The sequence below is a fragment of the Lytechinus variegatus genome, chromosome 2 (assembly GCF_018143015.1).
Source record: "Lytechinus variegatus isolate NC3 chromosome 2, Lvar_3.0, whole genome shotgun sequence".
In the NCBI taxonomy this organism is placed as follows: domain Eukaryota; kingdom Metazoa; phylum Echinodermata; class Echinoidea; order Temnopleuroida; family Toxopneustidae; genus Lytechinus; species Lytechinus variegatus.
Genome location: NC_054741.1, coordinates 84,512,996 through 84,538,544, shown reverse-complemented (window position 1 = coordinate 84,538,544; position 25,549 = coordinate 84,512,996). Strand labels below are relative to the sequence as shown.

The following is a 25,549-nucleotide window of genomic DNA, read 5'->3' as shown; positions in this document are numbered from 1 at the left end:
TTTCATACAAGTAATCTGGAATAAAAACACCATTATACCCTTTGAAATTATGAGCTATGACTGTACTCCCTTTGTTTTGCTCTTGTCCAAACAACCACTCGCAAAACTGTTTACCAGTGTCTTGTCCTTGAAAAACCTCTTGTTTGGTAACGCAAATATCGCATTTATCAAGCAAAGAGCCAGAACAGCACTTTGAACATGCCTTTTGAACGACACAATAGTTTGGCACGTGTACCCCAGATTCTTGCATGTATTCAAAATCGAAGAAAATGAATTTCATTGGATCTTGTGTTTTCTTTTTCTTTTGATTGGTCTTTTTCTTTTTAGTGCGAGAAGGCGCACTTTCATCCAGTAATTCGGTTTCACTCACATCAGAACAAGTCTATTCTGATCTGCTTCTGAATCATCCGACATATCACCATCACCAACATCATCATTCACAGAATCAATTTTAACAGGCGCTTTCTGCATGAAACATTGGTGTTCAGGTGGCCCAAACTCTTTACACACAGGACATAATGTTTCACCACATCTATGTTTTGTCCTATACTTTTTTAAAATCAGTACACTGCATATTACATGGCATGTTTTACACTGAAAATAACTTGAACAGACTTTTCTCTCTAGGTGATTTTGGAAACACTTATCACTTTTAAAGTTTCGATTACACTTATCACAATGCTTGTATTGATCATTCTCGCATGAGGGACAATCATCACTAAGGCATAATTTACACGCATTTTTGCACTTGTGCGCATACTTGTCGTTATACCCTATGAAACATTTTTCACAAAAGTACACTCTATTGTAAAATGCTGGAAGGATCACGAGATCGTAATGATCATCGTACCAGTATAAATATATGGAGTGTTCTCTATCCTCGGGACGTGCATAGACTATGCTGTTCATATATATTTTGTTTCGAGATGACAAGGACTCTATAATTCTTCATTTTGGATGTACATGTACGTTCAAATTGTTTAATTTCTTCGATACCACATTTCATGTACGGGACATTTGCTTCATGCATTGTGCAATTCTTTTGCATAGTCTTCTTGTATATTACGACTCTGTCTAATCGAATTCCAGTTAGGGTCCTTTTCTATTCTTGCAATACCAGTAACGATTGCCCTCGCACAACACAAGCTGTCATCCCCCCTGTTTTTTATTCTAATAACACACCTCAATTTAAGGAGTTTTTCATTTAGCTTCATGTTCATATGTCTCCGTAGATGCCTTCCCCCTTGTGGCATTTCTAAGTGTATTACATTAAATGAAACATCCTCGTCTAATGAAACCTCTTCGTGTGATTGCAAGACTGATGCAAGTTTTGTTGAAAACGCATCATTATTTAGCTGATCGCGCCTAACAAAAGGCATACTTACTGGCTTATCTAACTGTGGTGCGTTAAATACTACTCTCACAAAATCCCTATCATTAGCACCACTAACCATTTCATTTACCATCTCATCAAACATACCACTCACACGAGGCATCATGTCAATTATTGGACCGTGTTGTCGTACAGGATTAAAACTAATAGTATAGTCAGTAGGTTTAGCGTTATATTTTTTGTTTCGCTTCTGGCATACTTTTCTCACTCTGTAGACAATGGTAGAGGGGTAGGGCATCATCATGTCGTGGTAGGACATCGGTGGAAGACCGTTTGCGAGATGACGACGACCCCGTAGCCTTGCTTGCCCCATCTGTCTGCGTTGTTGTCGGAAGTCTACTGGTGGATGGTTCACCTGTGGTGTAGCCAACTGCTGATTCACTTTCACCAGGGGTTGGGGTCGCGTTACTGATGATCCACGTGATGTCGAAGGTTCACCCCGAGTGTAGTCCAGTAAAGTGTCCTGAGTCGACGATCCCGTCCCCGCTTGCCCAAAGACTGTGGAAGGCCCCTGCTGTACTATGTTGCCTGTCATAATTGTCCCCTATTTTCAAAATAAGAATAATAATAATAATAGAAATAACAATTCTAATAATATTAATAATAACAATAACCGTTATCATAATCATAACAATACGCAAATTGAAGAATAACCTTTTTTTTCTAATTGTAAATACATATTAATAAATGGAATTAAGAGTATCTATTTATTGATTTTTTTTTTCAGAGTTAAAAATGCATACAATAAAACGAATTGAAAAACTGAAAAGAAAAAAAGCGTACTCTAACGTACCTGTGATTTGAGTATTACTGCATTCCTCCTGTGCTAGGAAATATGCTGTCCTGGCAAATATTAAAGTATGGTGTTCTGGCTCCAAATCATCGTACAGTTCCTCACGCAAACTTGAAACATCCGCAACACTTTTGCATGCATGCAAACGCTGGAGGACTTCAGCCGTTGTAATCATAATGAACGGTAAAAATCCAAACAAAGAGGAGTAACGTGGAAGTGATCAGATACTCAGTGAAGTTGTAAGAATATAAATACCTCCTCTCCCAACCCCCTAGCTACTTCATACTTTACATCCACTCCTCACACACATCAAAACATTCCTCCAATCACAGATTAGCATTGCTTGAATCTTTAATCATTGACCAATCACGTTCATCGCAAAGGGGGATGAGATAGAAGGAAGACCCTCAGAGTGACACATGTCATTCTCAGAGAGGTACCTGTGTATCCAAAGATGCTTCTTTTGTGCATTACCTCTATTGTCTTCATCCGCCACCTAATCTGTAGGGGAAGGCGGGGTAAGTTGTGACAGTTTTTGCTTTTTGCATGTTAGAATTGATATGATTAATAATCTTGTCGAAATAAGTACCTTGCCTTGAAATTTAATTCTTCCGAAATATTTTCCACCTATATATAACTTTCTATCCCCACACTGAAAGTCATTGTGACCTTTGAAAAAAACGATGTCAAATGGCTCAACTTGCCCCATATATGGGGTAAGTTTGAGCCACCTTCTGGGGTAAATTGAGCCACAAAAACTATGTACAAAATGTATGAGGGGAGAACCAGCATGTCAATTTTTTGTTTAAAGTCTTTTCACTTGCCAATTCTCTTTAAATACTAACATCCTTTAAAAGGAAAAGAGCAGTCATGTAAATTTGCTCATTTCAGCCAGCATTTCAATCGATTTTTATGGTTTGTTTGTTTTTTAAGATACATTACCATAGGAATTACCATGGCTCAACTTGCCCCATGCTATTTGGCTCAACTTACCCCAGTCCGAACTTAGTGCGATAATTTTGTATCCACATGATTTATGCATCCATCATATAAAAGACTATGACAAGAATGAAGATCCATACCTGGACTAATAATGTTGTTATCATGTCTTTATTATATTTAAAGACGTGTATGTTTATAAAGCACTTATCTATTTCACACTCTTTTTTACTTTTTTGGCTAAAATTCATATCCCCAGTATAGACGAGATGAGACGAGACAAAGAGTCAACGAGGAAAGAAGACATGAAGACGAGATCCTCTACCTTGTCAGGTCAATTTATTTAGGATGAGAAGTCGAAAAGACAAGATCCTAAATCTCGTCAAGTCGACTTTGTCAGGACGAGAAGATATTAATATTATTTATTATTATTTCAGAATATTTATTCAGGATAAAAATATGTATCAGCAAAATGGTTGTTTTACATCATGGTATTGAAGGACAAAATATAAACAGTAAAATAAATTCAATATTCATGAGATTGATATATCAGCAACAAAGAGAATATAACATAAAAACAAAGTGTAGCAAAAATCAAGAGTACGACAAAAAAAGGTTTAAATCAAAATGTGACAAGTTGAGTTTGGAAGTACAAACAATTGTTTGAATGTCTGCATGAGAAATAGAAACATAATAGGCACCTTTCGCAAATCTCTACAACGCGAGATTAGAGTCGGGTAACTCAAAAGTTAACGATTAATCATAGACTCTAATTTCTAGATTGATTACACACTACAGTCAATACAATCAAACGTAGAAAACTGTTTTACAATCATTGCCAAGCTTTGTGTTACAGGCCCTATAGATCTTGCTTTTCGTGTGCAAAGCTCTTTCATACGATACCAGCATGCCATGCCATGCCATTTGCCTGCCTAAGCTCGCGGCGGGACTGTACCTGTATCATGGCTATGACTCCAGCTGGCTGGAGACATGCGAAATGTAGATTATGACATGGATAAGAAAGTGGTTTTTCAAACAAATCGAGTACATATTGAGTAAGGAAAAACTTACCGAATTGAGGCTTAGATATAGATCATTACAGTCCATCGAATCGATATTGCATTTAATGTGCATTATTTGTGGATCACTGGAAATTGATTCTATAGGTCCGATCACCTCTCAAGCAGAATCCCATGCGCTGACATGTACACAGCATGCAACAGGCCATAAACCGTCTAAATTCGCGGAGTTTTTTTTCTTTTGCCAGCACCTTCTACATAGACGATATGCCTCTACCACACAATGTAATGGGCAGTATGTTTTACTTTTCCGCAGAAATGGGGGTTTGCCGGGGGGTACACTTCCATTGATGAGTGGATACCAGGCGCGACCATGGGGTTTCGAAAAGCACCCTAAACAAGGGAAGGTCTTTCCAGATTATGAAAATGCATCTCTCAACAAGTATTTGGGTTGTGACACCCTACAAGTAGTGGAAATATATCCCTTTTCAGTATTTTAATCATTGTTTCTCACACCCTCATAAGTACGCTACATAGGCCTATACGTATACCCACTCTTTCCCCTTTTACGTGTGGTCGCGCCTGGTATCCACCATTCAATGGAAGTGGGTCCCCCGGGCGGCCTCTCGAGCTCTGGGAGGAACCAAATTTGGATTTGGAAAGTCGTCCTAAATCAGATATATCGCTGTTACCATAGTAGCAACCAGAATTTTGCGCACGAAACGCAAATTGAATGTTTCCGTTCCAGATGCGAAACGAAAAAAATCTCCTGTCACACAATTTGCATTACAGGATGGAGTTTTACGACCATGACGTCGGGCCCAAAAGTCTCTCCCAAAATGAACTACCGTTCTAAATAAGCGTACGCGTCCTCAAACGAAAGGTCGGGAATATGAGAAATAGGAACGACGGAGGATTTAGTCTTAGACTACAGGGATGGAGCGAAAATAGGGGGGATGGGAGTCAAAAACAAATGAAACAATGGCAGAATAATGAGAAGAAGAATATTAAGAAGGAGAACATTAAAACAAATTCAAAGCATTTTAGAATGTAACTGACATATAAAAAATGATACAAATTAAACATAATTATTCTAGTCATTGTGAAAAAAATCATGTGATTAAAGAGTAATATCAAGCCTATTCAAAAACATTTTTTTTGTTTTATAATTTATCTTGAACGATATGAGGGTTTAGTGATTTCGTAATTTATTTGGGCTCGGAGTGAATTCCATGATTTTGCATCAAAGTATCAAAAGGATTGCTTGAAAAGTTCGGAATTTGGTTTGGGCGGGACTACATTTAAAGAATTGCGAAAATTGAAACCATGTCTGCCATAAAACACTTATATATTTCATCACAAAGTCTCAGTGGTGCAGAGCCATGTATGCAACGATACATGCATAAGTACATTAATGAAATAATCTCTTCGCGTCTCAAAGTCTTGCCATTTAGGGACCGCGGAACAGTTTTCAAAGTGGGGGGCCGGGGGCTGAACATGGAAAAAAATCACAATCATATGGTCATTTTTACGTGTTTGCAATCAGTTTTTGAAACAAGTGGGGAGCTGAAGCCCCCCCCCCCCCCGCTTCTGCGGCCCCTGATTTTAAAACTTTAGTTTAGAAACCCATGTCTGACCGGATGTAGAAGCGGAGTTTCACCCCCTGGTTCAGGGTGCCACGAGCCTATTTACATCAGGAGGGCTTAAGATATTCGTTCGACCCAACCCATTCGAATTATATTGTTGATTGACAAAAATGTATGAATATGATTCAAAGTCTAACACTGATTCTAAAAATGGTAACTACTGAACTACCTTCGCCCAAAGTGGGAAGATAAATGACTTGGAACTATTTTTTGACTGGTGGATAATCAGGGCTATTTTACTGTTTTCAGTTGATAAATACGCTCCATTCATATCCAGGACCAAAATCCAGTTGAAACCAATTAGAGCAAAACCAATTGAAACCAGTTGGCCAACTGGTTTCAATAGGGAAATTGGAACAACTGGTTCCAATTGAAAACCAGTTGCCAACTGGTTTAAGTTAAAACCAATTGGGCAACTGGAACCAGTTGGCTATTGGTTTCAGTTGTTCCAATTTCCCTATTAAAACCAGTTGAATCCAATTGGAGGCAACTGGTTTCAATTGGTTCCAGTTGAAACCAGTTGGCGGCAACTGGTTTTCAACTGGAACCAGTTGAAACCAATTGGTTTCCAACTGGATCCAATTGGAACTTCCAGTTGGAATGAACTTAATTAGTTACAAATTAATTAGCATTTGCACTAACGATTGCTCATGCCAACACAGAAGCAGTGTTATTTGTCTATTAATACCAATGTAAAGGGCATTGATAAAATACAGACTTTCATATGTATATGTATATATTCATATTGGAGTTCAATATATGTATTTTATTTGATGTAATTTGGTAACAGTTAGTGGTGTACTAATTATCTTTGCATCTGTTTTAATTATAATCTATAACATTTATGAACATGGTTTTCACTGCTAAGTATTGGAAACACTTATCTGAAAAAAGTGTGGAACTTCAAATCGAAAAAAAATAAATAGATACATTGTAAATTATGATGAATCTCATAAAACATTAATCTGTGCACACTGGCAGAAAATATGCAAATTAACTGGTTTCAATTGGATCCAGTTGGGTAACTGGAAAATTTCCAATTGGAAACCAATTGGAAATCATTTCCAGTTACCCAACTGGATCCAGTTAGGATTTCCAGTTACCCAACTGGTTCCAGTTTTATTTCCAGTTTCCCAACTGGTTCCAATCAGAATTCAGTTACCCATCTTTCCAGTTAGAAGCCTAATCTGCAGTTACCCAATTGGTTCCATTTAGGATTTCCAGTTACCCAACTGGTTCAAGTTAGAAATCATTTCCAGTTGGAAGTCATTTCCAGTTACCCAACTGGTTCCAGTTAGGATTTCCAGTTGCCAACTGGTTCCAGTTAGGATTTCCAGTTACCCTACTGGTTCCAGTTAGAAATCATTTCCAGTTGGAAGTCATTTCCAGTTACCCAACTGGTTCCAGTTAGGATTTCCAGTTACCCAACTGGTTCCAGTTAGGATTTCCAGTTGCCCAACTGGTTCCAGTTAGGATTTCCAGTTACCCAACTGGTTCCAGTTAGAAATCATTTCCAGTTGCCCAACTGGTTCCAGTTAGGATTTTCAGTTGCCCAACTGGTTTCAATTGGTTTCAACTGGAAATTGTTAAATTCCAGTTAAAACCAATTGAAACCAGTTGAAACCAGTTGGAAATCCAACTGGTTTCAATTGGATTTTGGTCCTGGGTTTAAATGGCGTTTTATTTTTAAAATGAGCTGGCTACGATACCCTTTCCTGGTCAGATATGGAATGTCAGATGTATATCCTATCCAATGGTAGTAAACATTCCACCCTCTAATATCACATTTATTTTTTATGAATTTTTCAAAAGCACCATTTTAACACGAGTCTATGGGGAATGTTTTACGAGCGTGACACTTCAGACGTGGCCGTTCGCCCTCTCGTGGTAGAAAATGAAGGGGGTGGGGTCACTGACTCGGTATACCCACTGACTCCGACTGTATACTGAGTCCTGAGCTGAGCCAGCCGCCGCGCTCGCGCGGGCGGCTGCCATAGACATAAATGTTGTCGATCGTCGACACCCGTCACCATGCACCAGCAGTGCTCGGCTCAGCCAAGAATATAATATATCTGATTTTCGAAGCGATTACTGAAAATTTCAACAAAGATAACAGGGAACTGATATTACGCTATGTCATACAGGTAACTATAATTTCTAAAGGTCATTTAGGGCATTAATTAGGGCTAGTAGTAGAAAGTCAGGAATAACCAGAGGCAGGTCCAAGTTCAAAGACCAGCTATGCGTGAGATTTTCTGTGAATCTGAGTGAGATCACAGACATTGTGTACAATGTATATGGAGATAGTCTGTGATAATTGCGTGAGACAGAGATTTTAGGGATGAACTAGACAGGAATAACCGTCGTTTCTGGGGATTTATTCAGCAATTTCTGACATTTTACTGTAATCCCCATTCACCGACGGTAAAGTGTCCGTGTGGCAGTAGAGGCGCTGGTCCAAAAATTGGATTGTCCCAGAAAACAAAGATATCCTCATAAACCAAGACAAATCATGTCTTGATAAATTGAGACTGTCCTTGTTTATGGGGACGTTTTTTTTCACTTCCCCCTATGGGACAAAGACAGCAATTACGGAAATTGAGTGTTAAAAATAGATTCAGTGACCTCAATTCCCCCCAGTTCACTGACTTAATTACCGTCTTCCAATAATCAGTAGAGGCGCACGGCCAATATGGGAGACTCTCTCCAATAGGGGAGACAATCTCCCACATTGGAGACTTGCTTTGCAAAAGGACAAAAGAAACAACACCAACAAAAGCATGATTTTTTTCCACCCAAAATTTTGTCTCACTGAGGTCAGAAGCCCATTTGTTTTGTGTGTGATTGACAACAAAAATCCTTATCAAAACAAAAGTAGACGGTGAATTTTTAAAGTAGACGGTGAAAAGGGGTAATTTGTCATGAGGAATCTGCTTATCACATTTTTATTTGCCGCCAAGGTAATCCTTTTGCCGCAAATGTAAACAAAGGAAATTAGTCTCCAAAACTGGAGACTGTCTCTGAAATTGGATACCCAAATTCTTTACAAAAGTCTCTGATATTGGAGATAATTTCCCACATTGGAGACAGTCTCCAATATTGGCCGTGCGCCTCTACTGATAATCTTGTTATGAAACCTGATATGTTTATATTGACTAGCACACTTGATTGGTGTCGGCACTTGACAGGTGAATGAACTTTCCTAGATTTCTTGTGTGAAGAAATCCTTATAAACTGAGACACCCGGGGGGGGGGCACTCAGTATATAATGCATAGTGGGTATGTGCCGCGGAGGGGACCCCCATTTTTACACTCAAATTTCCGTTCCGAGGCATAGCATTTTTGCCTTGTTGAGAAAAGGAACAAAGAAAGCCGCTCCAAGGCATAGCATTTACTTATCGAGAAAAAAGAAGAGAGAAATCCGCTCCAAAGCTTCGCATATTTTTCGTTACCCCGCTCCGATCGCGTTGAATGAGCTATTTTGGTGAAAAGCGGCCGGAGAGCTCCCCGGCGGAGGCCGCGCTAGCTGCATCATGCACGCATGACCATTACGTAGGGATGCATACGCGCTCACACGCTGGCGATCCGTTCCAAGGACCCCCGTTTTCACAAACATTTGTCATTCCGAAGCCCGTTCCGAAGACCCTCCTTTTTACAATAAGCCCGCTCCAAGGCCCCCGTTTTTTGTCTCGCCAGCGGCACACCCCCACCACTTTTTTGGTCGAGTGCCGCCCCCCCCCCCCCCCCAGGCTGAGACAGTCCCTGTAAACTGGGACGATCCCAATTTTCTGACCAGCGCCTCTACTGTGTGGGCTCCCATTTGTTATAACACCAGCACTTTTGTCCGACCAGAGTCCAATGTTTGGGGTTATATAACACATCGAGGTTACAATCTAAGGATTTGTAAACTACAAATTAAAAATATTTAATTATTCAATTTTAAAATACTTTAAATGATATAGATGAAAATGCATGAAAATTATACTTTACCGATGTTTAGTTGGGAAAAGCACAGCTCATCGATCCAAATTAAGGCAGCCAAACTATGAAATATTTACAAACGAACGGAGAGGGCGTCAACAATATACGAATGTGATATCGATATTGCATCCCACCAGCACACCTACAAGGCACACCTACAATAATACGATACACTCACGAAGACAAACGATAATAGTTATAATCGCGATATATCGAAACATTAACGATAATGACGTCATTCAAGATGGCAAATTGCAGGAAAAACCGTCAGGTCAAGAGAAAATGTCTTAGATGACAGATTTCTTAATCATCCAGTGGATTTTTTTTCAATAACTCCGGTCCAAGGTATGCAATTACTTAAGTTATTTATATTTCCCTGATAATTAAACTGTAAATTTCGCTCAGTTTTAAAAAACAGTTTTAAATCGCGATCTATAAAACGCTAGTTCACTATACGTTGTCTGTAGCCACGGACCCCCAACCTCTTCAGTCTATGTATGGTGAGTGGAGCCAACGTAGTTCAGCAGAACAACCAAAATACAGAGACTGAAGCTTTTGGTCTAGGGATGAACAAGAGTCCAAAATACTTGAGTCTCACGCATAATGCGTGAGACTTGGTAGCTCTGAATAACCGAATATTTTGGGCCTCAAAAGCTTCTGTTAGCATGGTTAGTGTTAATGTTAATCGGTTGTTCTGCTGAACTCCGTTGGTTCCACTATTAGGCTAAATACAGTCAGGACCGAAGTTTGTTAAATCGATCGGTATATGGCCAAAGGGAGTTCGGTGAAATGCCACTTTCAGAATTGGTATCTGTCTGTGCACCCAAGTATAAAACAAGTATGAAGCCAAAAAAGGAGGAGGAAAAAACCCTTATAGGTTAAGGTATGTTCAATGTTGCAAATAAAATAAATCTCAGAAATAAGATGTTTTCTTCATGGCATCATTTAGAGCTCATCAAGACCTTTAATTTAACACCTCATTTATTTCAATAGCCCCAGAAATAAGAAAGTTATTGCAGTTTTAATCCTATCTAGGCCGGGATATTTTGGGAGTTCCTATGGCCGGAGGGGGGGGGGCCTCTCAGGCCCCCCATAAGATCTCAGCCGTCGACCGCGCAATCGCGCCGAAAATTGGCACGCGGGTTGCCTGGAGCATAATCTACAAGATTGTATAGTAATTTATTTCATGCGAATCGCTATTAAGTGATTATGCTAATTTATGCGTAATTAGTATGAGAAATCATACTTTTCCCTTTAACTCCCTAAATAAAGCTCCAAATGTACTAATTTTTAGTATAGAAACTCTTTGTGGTGTCCTTAGCAAGTGTACATGAAAAAAATTGTGATATCAAATCATTTTCTTATGTATTATATTCTTTTTTGCAATTTCTTATGTATTTCTTTGTTTTTTTGACCTTTTGTTTTTCATTGTTTTTCAATGAAATTTGTTGGGGACTCTTCTGTGATCATAAAAGCATAAAATGAATACATTTAGACTATAAAAACTAAAAATAATCATACATTTATGAATTTTGGTTGAAAACACAATTTGCATTGACTTTGTACATGAAATCACGTTTTTGAGCAATTTTCGGTCTGACATGCACTTACATAATGTTGCGTAATTTTGGAACCACGTACCCTGGTGACGCAAAATTGGTCTCAAAAGTTGCACAAGACTTGAAAGTAAAAAGGCAGCGAGCGGCGCGGTCAAAAAATTTCGCACGACGAAAATATCACGCGATTCGTTGAGGGGGGGGCCTCGGAGGCCCCCCCCCGGCCTGGATAGGATTAAGGTCATATAAATCGCCTATTCAATTCTTATGTATTCCTTTGTTTTTTAAGCCAAAAGTTGTGATCTTAACTGGGACCAAGGTGCACTAGGCCTAATAGAAAACAGCAATGCGCATGCATTTGCATATGGAAGTGCCCCAAAACACTCCCAAAAATAACAGACGCCGCCGAAACAGGGACATAAAAAACATCTTTAGCGTCAGTAGATTTCATTCAAATTTAACCACAATTAGTTTAAATGTTGCTCTATCGGGAAGAATAAATTTTAGAGTGGGATGATACCTGTAAATGTGAATAGCAAGAGGTTGAAAGCGAGGCCAAAGTTCCAGTAGCACACAGAGTCGCAAGATCACCAAGTGAGAATTTTTTTCAAGTCTATACAGCTGCCATAAACATTCAACTACGTAAAAACAATGATGCCATGACCTTTCCTTGCACATGCAAAAACAATACAAAGCAATGCCCCCACAGTCGCCCTGCAATTCTAGCCAGCACACTCAAGGCCTCATTCAGAATGCACCTAGAGGGCGCTTTTGCAACATACCTACTTATACCAGTACTTAGGCCCAGGGCTAGCATGGCTAGGCCCTAGTTCAATATAGAAACTGTAATATCATGACTAGACAGCTGGTAGCCGTCTGTTTCGAGGAGTTTTTTAACATTTTTTTTATTTCTCCTTGTACACAGACGGCTCGCTATCGTGCAGCCACCATTAGGGGACTTGCAATGCAAAATCCCCCCGTCGGGGCTCTTCAATTTTTGTCTTTAATCAATAAAAATTTTGAAAATTAACGCGACCAAAATGCAAATTTATATTCCCTCTTGGCACTAATTGCCAAAAAACGGAGAAAAATGAAGTTAAAAAGGAACAAAAACAGTGACTCACCTCGGCTGTCGCGCAAATTCACTTCCCCGTTTTATCGGATCTTAAGTACATAAACATATGTCCTCTGTACAGATCGCGCTAGAACTTCGGTCTCTGTATTTGGTGAGTGAAGCCAACGGAGTTCAGCTGAACAACCAAAATACAGAGACTGAAGCTTTTGGTCTATATCATGACATGACATGACATGAGAAACTTTAATAAAAGTTTTATGGATGAAAATTGAAATGATGTACCGGTACGCTTTAAATTCAAGGCCATGCCTAGCCAGCAGGCTTCTAGAGATTAAAAATCATTTACTGACATAATCACATGCTTACTCTCATCGAAGCCAGGTATTCCTTCCCATCATTCATCTGCGTGTACTGCCAAAAAACCTGAAACTTTCGTCACTGAGATTTCTACTTCTAAATATTAAAAGTAGGCGGGCGATCGCGCGGAAACAGTGCTGGACGTAGATTTTTGCATTGCAGTGAATGGCGAGCGCATGTCTAACACACACAGTTTGCTCCGCTCGGCGCTTTGGCCGAGCGCTGGAGTTGCATGAGCATGGCTTGAAAAGACAGAGTCAGTTTCTTCCTTTATTCCGCTGATTCTGATTGGTCAAAAATTCCCGCGGTTGCTTCGGTAAACATCGGAAATATACAACACGGAGTTTCACTTATGATGGGATGACCATAATTTGCGCACATTTTAAAAATTATCATGAAGTTGATTTTCATTCTAAAATTTCTCACAGTTCACACAGAATTGATAAAAATCATCAATACCAAACGGAAGGCAGGGTTCCAAAGTCTATTTAGCCTGACGGAATTACGGTACATACAAAGTAGGCCAAGGCAAGGGTTTGGCCGGTGTTGAGATCTCAAAATTCCATGACGATCGACTAGTATGCGCTCGGCTGAAAAAGTGTCATGAAGAAGTGTGACCTTAATTTGCACATGATCGTTTTGCAAAGCTTTAGAAAATAAATCAAGTGGACAAAGGTAAGATAATTGTATCAGATTGAGGTTAAAATACCATAAATTTGGTTGGTATCACATTTTACTTATTTGGAGACCTCTGCTTGCAAACTGGCGATTTCTTGAAGCTTGTCAAGAAGCTCAGATCTTCTCAGAGCAGACGCAAAAATCAAACTGATAACATAGAAAAAATACAAAAACGTGCAATCAAAATCATACTTGGTTCCAGGTACATTGCTTATGAGGAATCACTAGAAATGTGCAATTTATCAACTTTGGAGGATAAAGTTATGTTTAGACTTTGCTTTGAATTTAGAGAAACATCCTAGGTACTCATCTTGGTTACCTGTTGCTAGGAATATTGATTTTAACCTAAGACATGTAAAAAAATATTCACAATTACATTGTAAAACTGATAGGTTTCAGAAGAGTACAATTCCATATTTTATTAATATCTTGAATGAATATCATTTAAAAACTCTTAACCTGTCCAACTTTAAGTGATTCCTTTGTTCATATGACCAAGAATTCCTTCACTTTGGAATGGAGTGTGAGAGGTACACTGCCCTTGCAAATTCTTTAGGGCAGCAGTTTGATTTATATTGTGCAATAACATTTTACACTGTCAGGGAATACCAGTGTGTATGTATAGTTCACATCTCATTCATACATGTATGTCAATTGACATTATGCCATGACTTTGCAGGGATAGGTGTCGTGTGGGCGGTACCGGAGCGGCGGACGCGACATCGGGACTGGCCCCTATGGTTTCGGAGTGCTGAAGTTTGGGGTGTGTGGTTCCGGACAGCTGTTGCTTGGTTGGACGGGCGCATTAGACTTTTGGTCGCATATCCGATCGGGTTGGGTGGCTGGGAGGAGTGTGTTTCCCTGGGAGTGATGGGTGTGACAAGCTTGTGCCATGCCCATTGCTCCCGGGGGATACATTTCTCTCGGCGCCTTTCTCGTCGTGTGTGCGACTGGTGGTTTTTGTGCGCCTGTCCAGCTCGGAAGTGGCTGTTTGGGACCGAGCATTTCTGGGCTGTAGCGCTTCGGAGGTGTAGGGGTATGTCTCGTAGTCGCGTCCGTTGCTCTGGTGTTACGCATTTCCAGACCTGTCCTCAATTTTAATTCTGATTTTAATTTGCAATATATATTTATGAGTTATCTTTTATTATTTTAATCTAATTGGTTTGGAGGCTTATGTTTGTATTTTTATGATTTTTATATATTGATAGTTTACTTTGAAATCTTCATGTTGTTCAAAATGGTCTTTGTATATCTAATCTTACATGTAACAAGATCTTTACAATGTAAAACAATGTAAATTTAGCCTTTGGGCTACCATGAATTTTTTTTTTTAATAAAACCATCTATCTATCTATAAAATTGCCGATGTTTTGCCAATATTTTCACAAATTTAGGCCTTACCTTCAAGAAAATTTCCACAACGAGTGATTTTGAGTCGCTTTTTCTGTTGGTGATATCAGTCTTTCAATATATTCATTAGATGGTCAGTAATAATCATCCAGGGGTAGTTGCCATTGAACCAAAGAAAACCAATATGTCAAATCAATTTGAGTACTATAAGATTTAAATTAAAAGATTGTACAATTCCCCATAAGCTATGTGTTATAAATGTGCCATTCCCAAAACAGAGAATAAGATTTCGCAACTCTTTTTTGTCCACAAAAAGCCATGTTTTTTCATCACAAAATGACAATGACTCGACTTCTGGATATCGGGATTTTAAATTTCAAACAGTTTTGTGAATCGTAGATACTGAGCCTCATTGTGAGCCTATCAAATATGCTGGAACAGCCTTTCCTAATTTTCACCTTAAGTGCCTATCTAAAGATCTAGCCCTAAATCATGTACATGGGATACAACATCATTTTCGACATTTCTTCGCTATCAATTTTTATTTTTAAACAAGAATTCATCAAAAAAGTATTATGAAAAGACGGAAGAGACTTGCCCAAGGTTTACGCCGCCATCATGTTTCCTATTGTTCTTCCCCAATGTTACTCGACGCACGTGGAAAGGACCCCATTTTTTCACTCAAATTTTAGTTGCAAGGCATAGCATTTTTTTCTTATTGAGACAAAGAACAAAGAAAGCCACTCCAAAGCAGCATTTTCTTCTTATCAAGAAAAAAGAACAAAGAAATCCGCTCCAAAACTGCATATTTTCAGTTACGCCGCTCCGGCAGCATTGATCTGCTACAATGAGCCGCAATTTTGGTATAAATAGAGTATTAGTTGTAGATTTGATTTCATGTCACCATTGTCCCTCAATTAGATCATGACGTCATCAAAATGGCGCCTAAACTAAAAATTTCATTTTTTCAAAAATGACGTCATCAAATTTATGCGAATTTGGTTGTAACTTCTCAAATATGGATTGTTTTTTCGCCCAGATTTCGATATGCTGTAGTTTAGAATGTACTCTTTCTCCTTAGTAAACATGAATATTCGTTTTGAGAAACGCATCATTGCGTAAAACAGCGATGAAAAGAGGCATGTCATTTTTCCTCATTTTGCGTGTAATCTCTATGGGACATGACTTTTTCTCAAAACTATTTTCGACATTCCTCTATTTCGTGAGCCATATCTCCATTTTTTCGTGTCAGTTTTCTTTAAGCTTTTAGTATGTTGTAGCTGAGATTCTAAGCTTTCGCAACTGTGCCCTCCATTTTTTGATCAGATGCCGGGATCATGCCCGTATTTCACTTGCAAAATTGGACTTGTAATTCTCAAAATTGCTTACGTGTATTCTCTATGGGGAATATCGTGGCTTTGACTGCTTTCTAAAGGGCGCGGGTTCGAGTCCTGGGGTAACAAGATGATTTTTTTTCCATTTTTTTTTCTTCTTGCCACTTCTTACATGATCCTTTATGATAATTAAAAGGTATAAAAGTTTAAATTTAGCAAGATAAAACAGATTATAATTACTTTTTTCATATCACATGTATTTTGCGTGTAATCTCTATGGGACATGACCTTTTCTCAAAACTAGATTTTACATTCCTCTATTTCGTGAGCCATATTTCCATTGTTTCTTGTCCGTTTTCCCTGAGCTTTTTAGTATGTTGTAGCTGAGATTCTAAGCTTTCGAAATGTGCCCTCCATTTTTTGATCAGATGCCGGGATCATGCCCGTATTTCACTTGCAAAATTGGACTTGTAATTCTCAAAATTGCTTACATGTATTCTCTATGGGGAATATCGTGGCTTTGACTGCTTTCTAAAGGGCGCGGGTTCGAGTCCTGGGGTGAACAAGATGATTTTTTTTTCATTTTTTTTCTTCTTGCCACTTCTTACATGATCCTTTATGATAATTAAAAGGTATAAAAGTTTAAATTTAGCAAGATAAAACAGATTATAATTACTTTTTTCATATCACATGTATTTTGCGTGTAATCTCTATGGGACATGACCTTTTCTCAAAACTAGATTTTACATTCCTCTATTTCGTGAGCCATATTTCCATTGTTTCTTGTCCGTTTTCCCTGAGCTTTTTAGTATGTTGTAGCTGAGATTCTAAGCTTTCGAAATGTGCCCTCCATTTTTTGATCAGATGCCGGGATCATGCCCGTATTTCGCTTGCAAAATTGGAATTGTAATTCTCAAAATTGCTTACGTGTATTCTCTATGGGGAATATCGTGGCTCAATGGATAACGCATTTGAATTGCTTTCACAGGGGCGCAGGTTCGAGTCCTGGGGTAAACAAGATTTCTTTTTCCCGTTTTTTGTCTCACCTGCGAAGCAAAGTGAGACTATAGGCGCCGCTTTTCCGACGGCGACGGCGGCGGCGGCGTCAACATCAAATCTTAACCTGAGGTTAAGTTTTTGAAATGACGTCATAACTTAAAAAGTGTATGGACCTAGTTAATAAAACTTGGCCATAAGGTTAATCAAGTATTACTGAACATCCCATTACAGTTTGAGGTCACATGACCAAGGTCAAAGGTCATTTAGGGTCAATGAACTTAGACCATGTTGGAGGAATCAACATCGAAATCTTAACCTGAGATTAAGTTTTTGAAATGTCATCATAACTTAGAAAATATATGGACCTAGTTCATGAAACTTGGACATAAGGTTGATCAAGTATCACTAAACATCCTACATGAGTTTCACGTCACATGACCAAGGTCAAAGGTCATTTAGGGTCAATGAACTTTGGCCGAATTGGGGAAATCTGTTGAATTCCCATCATAACTTTGAAAGTTTATGGATCTGATTCATGAAACTTAGACATAATAGTAATCAAGCATCACTGAAAATTTTGTGCAAGTTTCAGGTCTCATGATTAAGGTCAAAGGTCATTTAGGGTCAATGAACTTTGGCCGAATTGGGTGTATCTGTTGAATAACCATCATATCTCTGTTAGTTTATTGGTCTAGTTCATAAAAAGTGGACATAAGAGTAACCATGTATCACTGAACATCTTGTGCGAGTTAGAGTAGTATTCAAAGTCAGCACTGCTGCTATATTGAACTGCGTGATGCAGGTGAGACGGCCAGAGGCATTCCACTTGTTGTCATATGAAATTAGGTTTATTCAAAATGTTTCTACCAAGAAGTAATGGATTGGCAACTGGTTAAGTGCATTTTTGTCTCACCTGCATAGCAGAGTGAGACTATAGGCGCCGCTTTTCCGACGGTGGCGGCCGCTGCGTCAACATCAAATCTTAACCTGAGGTTAAGTTTTTGAAATGACATCATAACTTAGAAAGTATATGGACCTAGTTCATGAAATTTGGCCATAAGGTTAATCAAGTATTATTGAACATCCTTTTAGAGTTTCATGTCACATGACCAAGGTCAAAGGTCATTTAGGGTCAATTAACTTCGACCATGTTTGGGGAATCAACATCAAAATCTTAACCTGAGGTTAAGTTTTTTGAAATGTCATCATAACTTAGAAAATATATGGACCTAGTTCATTAAACTTGGACATAAGGTTAATCAAGTATCACCAAACATCCTGCATGAGTTTCACGTCACATGACCAAGGTCAAAGGTCATTTAGGGTCAATGAACTTTGGCCGATTTGGGGGTATCTGTTGAATTACAATCAAAACTTTAAAAGTATGTTGGTCTAGTTCATAAAACTTGGACATAAAGAGTAATCAAGTATCACTGAACATCCTGTGCGCATTTGAGGTCACATGACCAAGGTAAAAGGTCAATGAACTTTGGCAATAATGGGGGTATCTGTTGAATTACCATCATAACTTCGCAAGTTTATTGATCTGACTTTTGAAACTTGGACATAAGAGTAATAAAGTATCAGTGAATATCCTGTGCAAGTATCAGGTCACATGATCAAGGTCAGAGGTCATGTGAGGTCAATGAACTTTTGCCACATTGGGGGTATTTGTTGAATTACCATCATAACTTTAAAAGTATGTTGGTCTAGTTCATAAAACTTGGACATAAGAGTAATCAAGTATCACTGAACATCCTGTGCGCATTTTAGGTCACATGAGCTAGGTAAAAGGTCAATGAACTTTGGCAATAATGGGGGTATCTGTTGAATTACCATCATAATTTAGCAAGTTTATTGATCTGACTTTTGAAACTTGGACATAAGAGTAATAAAGTATCAGTGAATATCCTGTGCAAGTATCAGGTCATATGATCAAGGTCAAAGGTCATGTGAGGTCAATGAACTTTGGCCACATTGGGGGTATTTGTTGAATTACAATCCTATCTCTGTAAAGTGTATTGGTCTAGTTCATAAAATGTGGAAATAAGAGTAACCAAGTATCACTGAACATTTTGTGCGAGTAATAGTAATTTTCAAAGTCAGCACTGCTGCTATGTTGAATCGCGTGATGCAGGTGAGACGACCAGAGGCATTCCACTTGTTTATTTATTGCTGCAACTTGTTTACACACAGTGTGTATGAAAAAATGAATTAATTGTGATTTCTTGTAATATACTAAAGAAAAAGGAAAGTGGGGATATGATATCAACAGCCCACTTAATGAATATTCATGATGACGTGCATATACATGTAAAATACCTGCGACAAATGCTCCTCGAATAACAATTGCTCTGCTCATGATTGCTCTACCGACAGTTACTAGGCCTAAAGGAAGACAAGACACTTGCTCTGGCGAAAATATTTGTTGCATCCTTTTACGTTACATAGTTACCTTTTTGTATTGTTTTGTTTTACCATTCAAGATGTTATGCCACTTTATATCATCGGCGGATCCAGCTAGGGGGGGGGCCTCTATTGGCGGAGCAAAAAAAAGAAAAAATGGGGAAAAAAGAAAAAAGGGAAAAGAAGAAGAGGAAGACAAGTGAAAGGCTTGGAAAATAAAAAGAATCTTTCATATTTCACTATAAAAAAATTTCGCTCGCACTTCGTGCTCGCATTGCCTGTTTAGTTGATTTACATATCTTGTTCAATATGGAGCTTAAATATCAAGTTTGGAAGTCAATATGCAAAAAATATTTCGCCATGGAAATCGAACTTTCATTATTTTGTTTGATTGACAAATTGATTGTTTTAAAGTGATTTTTAAAAATGTTAGTTTTACTATCTGGACATTAATATTTTCTCCTCGTGCTGCACGCTCGCAAATGTTAACTTATCAGTTACCTTTATTATTTTCATGTAGTCATCAAGATATCCATTTGCAGATCCCGGGGGGCACTTCCATTGACGAGTAGATGCGCGACCATGGGGTCTCGAAAAGCACCCTAAACACGTATTTCCCATATTCTAAAAATGCACCCCTTAACAAGTATTGGCGTTCGAAACCCTACCCTAAACAAGTATTGGAAACAAAACATACTCTTGACAAGTATTCCCTGAAATGAGCCCCTAAACAAGTACAGCGATATGTCCCGGGGACTCGGTCGTCGGTTTTACTTTTACACATCCATTTTCGCAACGTGGGGAAGGTGGGGCCGTATTAAACCAAATGATTTGGTTGGTTTAATACGACCCCACCTTCCACACGTTGCGAAATCGGACTCTAAACACCTAGCGTTGGGGCAAATAGGACATCCTTTATATTATTTTAATTTTGTTTTTATCATCCCCGCAAATTCGACCCTAAACACGTAACTTTCCTAACGAAATCATTATTTTCATTATTTTAGTGATTTTGACACCCTTATCACAGTAGGTAATGTGCCCTATTGTGAAAGAGACATCCTTTTTTTTTGGTAGTGCATGGTATCCACTCGTCAATGTAAGTGGCCCCCCGGGTTGCAGATCTGACTATCAAAACGTATCAGCTAGCGCTGCACGCTCGCATTTTGATTGGCAAGTAATGTATGTCTCAATATTGATAATACAACAAACTTCTTAAAATCCACATTTCGTGACACTCTATCAAAAGTTTCGGCTCGCGATTTGCGCTTGCATCAATTGTTAAAAATGTATTTACTCATGCATCTTATTCATAATTACCAAAGTTCTTGAAATGTCCAGTTTTCAGGCCATGATTTTGTGCCCTACTTAGGCATATTAGCTTGATAAATAAGATAAATAATTCTATAATTAAATTGTCCCTTTTGTTTCATCTCGCACTTAGCAAGAGGAATAGGAAAATCATGTGATGACTTGTCTTAATGATGTCCCGGTCTCTTGTCAAAACCTAAATAATAATAATGAAAAATATTAGCTGTTTTTTTTTAAGTACGATCCATATCCACCTCACAATTTTCCTACAAATTGCTTGAAATATAGAGCTGATGTATACCCTTTTTTATTGATTTTCATGATAAAAGATATATCCTATTAATGATTTACAAAACATGAATAGAGTGTCCCGTTTCTAGGACTAAATTTCGAATTTTGTCGCTTGCGCTTCGCGCTCGCATCAATCGTTTAGTTATATAGCTATCCTGTTCACGATTAAAGAAATTGATTGAAGTTTTTCATCCTGTATGTAGAAAGGTAAAAATGTTCAGCTCGTGCTTCGCGCTCGCATTATTTGATTGTTAAAATATGTAACTCCTTCATGGCTAACTACAGGCAAACCTTAATAGGTACCTTTTTGATCAGTTCAAAGCGTGTATTAACAATTTCTGCTCGCGCTTCGCATTCGTAGTTTTCATCCAGTTGCATACACATCTTTTTATAATAACATCCAGAATGTTCAAATTTAAGGACTAAACACATAAAATTAAAATTTTTGGTGCTCGCGATTGTATTATTCAAATAAGGATTATGATATCATATAGGCCTATTTATGTTGATTTATAAGAATAAAGCTAAGAAGTGACTATGAAGACTACCCCTTCAAAGAAATGTTAAACAATGATAATTCCACATGTTCATGCAGGGTGAAATAAAACTTTTTTTCACAGGAAAATGAGGAGAAAATTTGAATATTGTATATTATAATAAAATACAAAAGAAACAGTGAGTGAGTGATGTCATCAGTTCTCTCATTTGCATACCGATTGCAGGATGTGCATATAACTATTTTGTGAAATTAAGCGAAAATATAACTTTCTTATTTTACATCCGATTTCGATTAAATTTTCAGTGTTACGCTTGTTTGATTTTCTCTTTTTATTTAAATCAACTTTTTCTTGTGGTGGATATTTCCTTTAAGAGGAGAGTTGTTTTCACACTGCACGATATTGAAGGAAAAAATAATAAAAGAAAATGGAGTGAAAGTGACAGGAAACACCTAACAAGATTGTAAAACTTTATTAGTTTTCAATTCCATTAGAGGGGGTATAGGAAAAAATTAGAAGAATAAACAGTGAAAACAGATCAAAATAGCCTTAGAGCGAGAAGAAAGAGATAGAAGAAGGGAGAGGTTGTAAAAGAAATAGGAACAGATGTTACTAGGAATGCAGAGAGAGAAAAAAATTTAAAACAGGAGGATAGAGGGATGGGGAGAAGTAATTGAGGTTAAAGCGCTGATGGGAAATTTAATTTGAGCCGAACTATTTCTTCCCGCTGGGCAATTCAAATTAGGAATGTTAACAATATATACATGTAGAATGATAATGACCATACAGCTTTGGAGAAGAAGCGTTGTTAGTTTTACAAACAAGAAAAACAATAATTTTTCGGTGGATGGCATTTTTGGCGGAGCTCTTATCAGCGGAGCATTTGTCATTACATTCGGAGCAAATTTCGGCAGAGCAAATATTGGCGAAGCAATTGTCGCCGGAGCATGTGTCGTTCGGGTAGCATTTGTCGCTAAATGTGGAGCAATTGTCGGTGGAGCAACTGTCGGCGGAGTATCTGTCGGCGGAGCATCTGTCGGCGGAGTATCTGTCGGCGGAGCAACTGTCGGCGGAGCATCTGTCGGCGGAGCAACTGTCGGCGGAGCAACTGTCTGCGGAGCAACAGTCGGCGGAGCAAATATCGGCGGAGCAAATTTCGGCTGAGCAAATGTCGAGGAGCAAATGTCGCATTTTGGGGAGCATTTGTCACCGGAGCAATCGTCGCCAGAGCATGTGTTGTGTTACCTGCTTATTGACACAAATGAATGAAAATGACTGACAATCTAACACTGATTCTAGGGAGGGTACCTACCTACCGGTCAAGGTCCCCTTTTCTGGTCAGATATTGAATGTCAGACATATATCCCATCCACTGATAGTATACATTCAACCTGCAAATTTCCTCATTTTTGGTGAATTTTTTGTAAGTGCCACTTTAACACACGAGTCTATAGGAAATGAATTAGGTCTGTGATGCCTTTACACTATATTCCTGAAGTGCTCTCATTACAAAATGATATCCTTACATTCTAATATATTTGATACATAACACAAGCCACCTCAGTCACAACTTCAAGTCAGGTTTCACTAACGACAAGTATTCATACACTTATGAATTGAAATTAAGTTTGTTAGTTAAAGACGATCACACATTGCCATGTTACATATGTGATCACAGAAACCGTAAAACTTCAGATGGCTAAAAATCTGAATCATTGAATTATGTTGTAACTGTTAGATCCAGTTGTACAGTGGTTGTTAATAAATGCATTTGCAGTGCTTTTTACAGCAATTAATATTTTGATGTCTATGTAACGTTATATTGTGCCAGTATCAAATTTCTACACATAGTTTATTGATCGCAACCGTCAAGAAATTCTTTTATAAAACATAATATCACTCATGGTCAATTGCAAAAGTTTTGACAGTTTTAATGTCACACTGTTGGTAGTTTCAGTTAAATTCTTTTTTTTAGAATAATACCACAAATTAAAACTGGCTGATAATTGCACTGCTCCACTACTCCTGTTTCATGCAGCTCTATTCATAATAGCTTGTTCATGTACATGATGTTTTTTATTTGTGTATTATCAGGCCTCCCTACAGCTCACTGCCTGGAGGGACTTATCGTGTTCCAGGACCTGGTGGAATGTCTAATGTCCAGGGACAGTTCACAGTCAGTACACCACAGCAGCAACAACAACAGCAGAGCTTTCAAATGTTGCACCAACAGCAATTACCTAACCCACCTCAAACCCAGCCACAGTCTGGAAGAATAGCTCCTCAAGTTTATTCAAATCAACCGGGAGGAAGAATTTATGTAAGTGAATTTTCTTCACTTCTTTCATAGCCAGTTTGTCTGGGATATTACATATACTCCTAGGCAATACACTAGTCAAATTATTAAGCCTAAAATATAAAAGTTTAGCAAAGGTAGGCCTATAAAAGAAAGGAAATCATATACCGAAAATTATTCAAAATTTATCTGGATCACCTGTTATTCACTACACAATAAAATACCAAACATATTTTGGTCACCTTCAATCATTAACATCAAAGACTTAGTTTTGTCTCGCCTGCATAGCAGAAGCGTTGGAGCGTTGTGGCCCAGTGGATTAGTCTTCGGACTTTGAAACAGAGGGTCGTGGGTTCGAATCCCAGCCATGGCGTAATTTCCTTCAGCAAGAAACTGATCCACGATGTGCTGCACTCGACCCAGGTGAGGTAAATGGGTAGGATGTAATTCCTTAAGAAGCTGTGTGCACTATGAACGCCTAGCTTAGCGGGGTAATATAGGAGCACCTTGAGCACCTAACAAGGTGGAAATGTGCACAATATAAATATCCTATATTATATTAAGCAAGGTGCTTACGGTGGCAACGTCAGTGTTGAAAATTTACAGGTTTTGTGCACGATCGTGTGCGCGCTGTCAAGATAGACCCACTCATCCCCTACCCAGACTACAAGAATAAAGTTAACCCAGGAGTATTAGGCTTAAATTTCAATTAGATTAGATTAACTATTCACATTTCATACATTGTTTCAGCCTACACCTGGATACAATCAGATGTTAATGCAGCCAGGTCAGTTCATTGGTCAAGCTTGCTCTGGGGTATTGCAGCCGGGTATTAATCAAGGATTTGGACAGCAAGCAGGGATCATTCGTGGTATGGCACCAAATATTCAAGCTCAACAGAATCTAACACCAGAACAACAAAAGTAAGCAAAAGAGATCTTCATTTCAGCCATTTCTGTACCCAGGTAGCTTTGTCTATTTTCAGAAGGGCACTGCAGTACCCAAAGAAAGACAATGACAAGCATTGATAAGCTTTTACCATACTCATTTATATATTTTTGAAGTACTGTTTACATGTCCGTTGGGAGAGATAAGAAGTTTTAATGTTCTGTTTACAATAGTTTTCATTTCTATCCATTAGTTATACATGGAGCTCTTGATACAGGAAAGTCTAGGGATTGGTGAGCATGGTCTTCAGCCAAGGTATCAAGTTAGATTGTAAAATCCAGAACAGGAGTGGTTAAAGAGTGCAGTGGCGTAGAGTAGAAAAATGGAAGACTTGTCGTTCAGTACAGTACGTCTGACCCCCTATATGTGAGACCTTCATGAAACTTCCTGTCTCTGATTTCTGGCTCTTTTGAAAGTCTGTAATGCTCCCCAATGACCATGACTTGGTCAGTTTATGAAGTGAAGTAATATTTAATACTAACGTACAAAAAAGTTGATTATTTTATGGAATTACCCAGGAGCAAGTACAGGATTGAGAATATGGCGATGCATGAAAATGTAGATTTGAGTGAGAGTAGATGAAGAGGAGATTCACAGGAATTTCAAAATCATGCTTTTGTACGAAGTCCCTCATGTGACCCATTTCTTTTGACCTCTGACCTTGAACCTTCTTATTGGAG

At 38.4% G+C, this 25,549-nt stretch overlaps 1 protein-coding gene across 2 annotated transcripts in view; it reads left to right on the top strand.

The window, feature by feature from the left end:
* Positions 1-7,760: 7,760 nt before the first annotated feature.
* Positions 7,761-25,549, top strand: part of LOC121409331 (synergin gamma-like) — a 77,737-nt gene continuing 59,948 nt past the window's right edge. Inside the window, exons 1-3 of one of the 2 annotated variants that reach the window (XM_041601266.1) lie at positions 7,761-7,934; positions 23,720-23,945; positions 24,672-24,844. In XM_041601266.1, coding sequence (XP_041457200.1) covers positions 7,924-7,934; positions 23,720-23,945; positions 24,672-24,844 — 410 coding nt within the window. In that variant the 5' untranslated portion in view covers positions 7,761-7,923. The remainder of the gene's footprint in view (positions 7,935-23,719; positions 23,946-24,671; positions 24,845-25,549) is intronic. The other variant, XM_041601267.1, reaches the window with a different exon arrangement.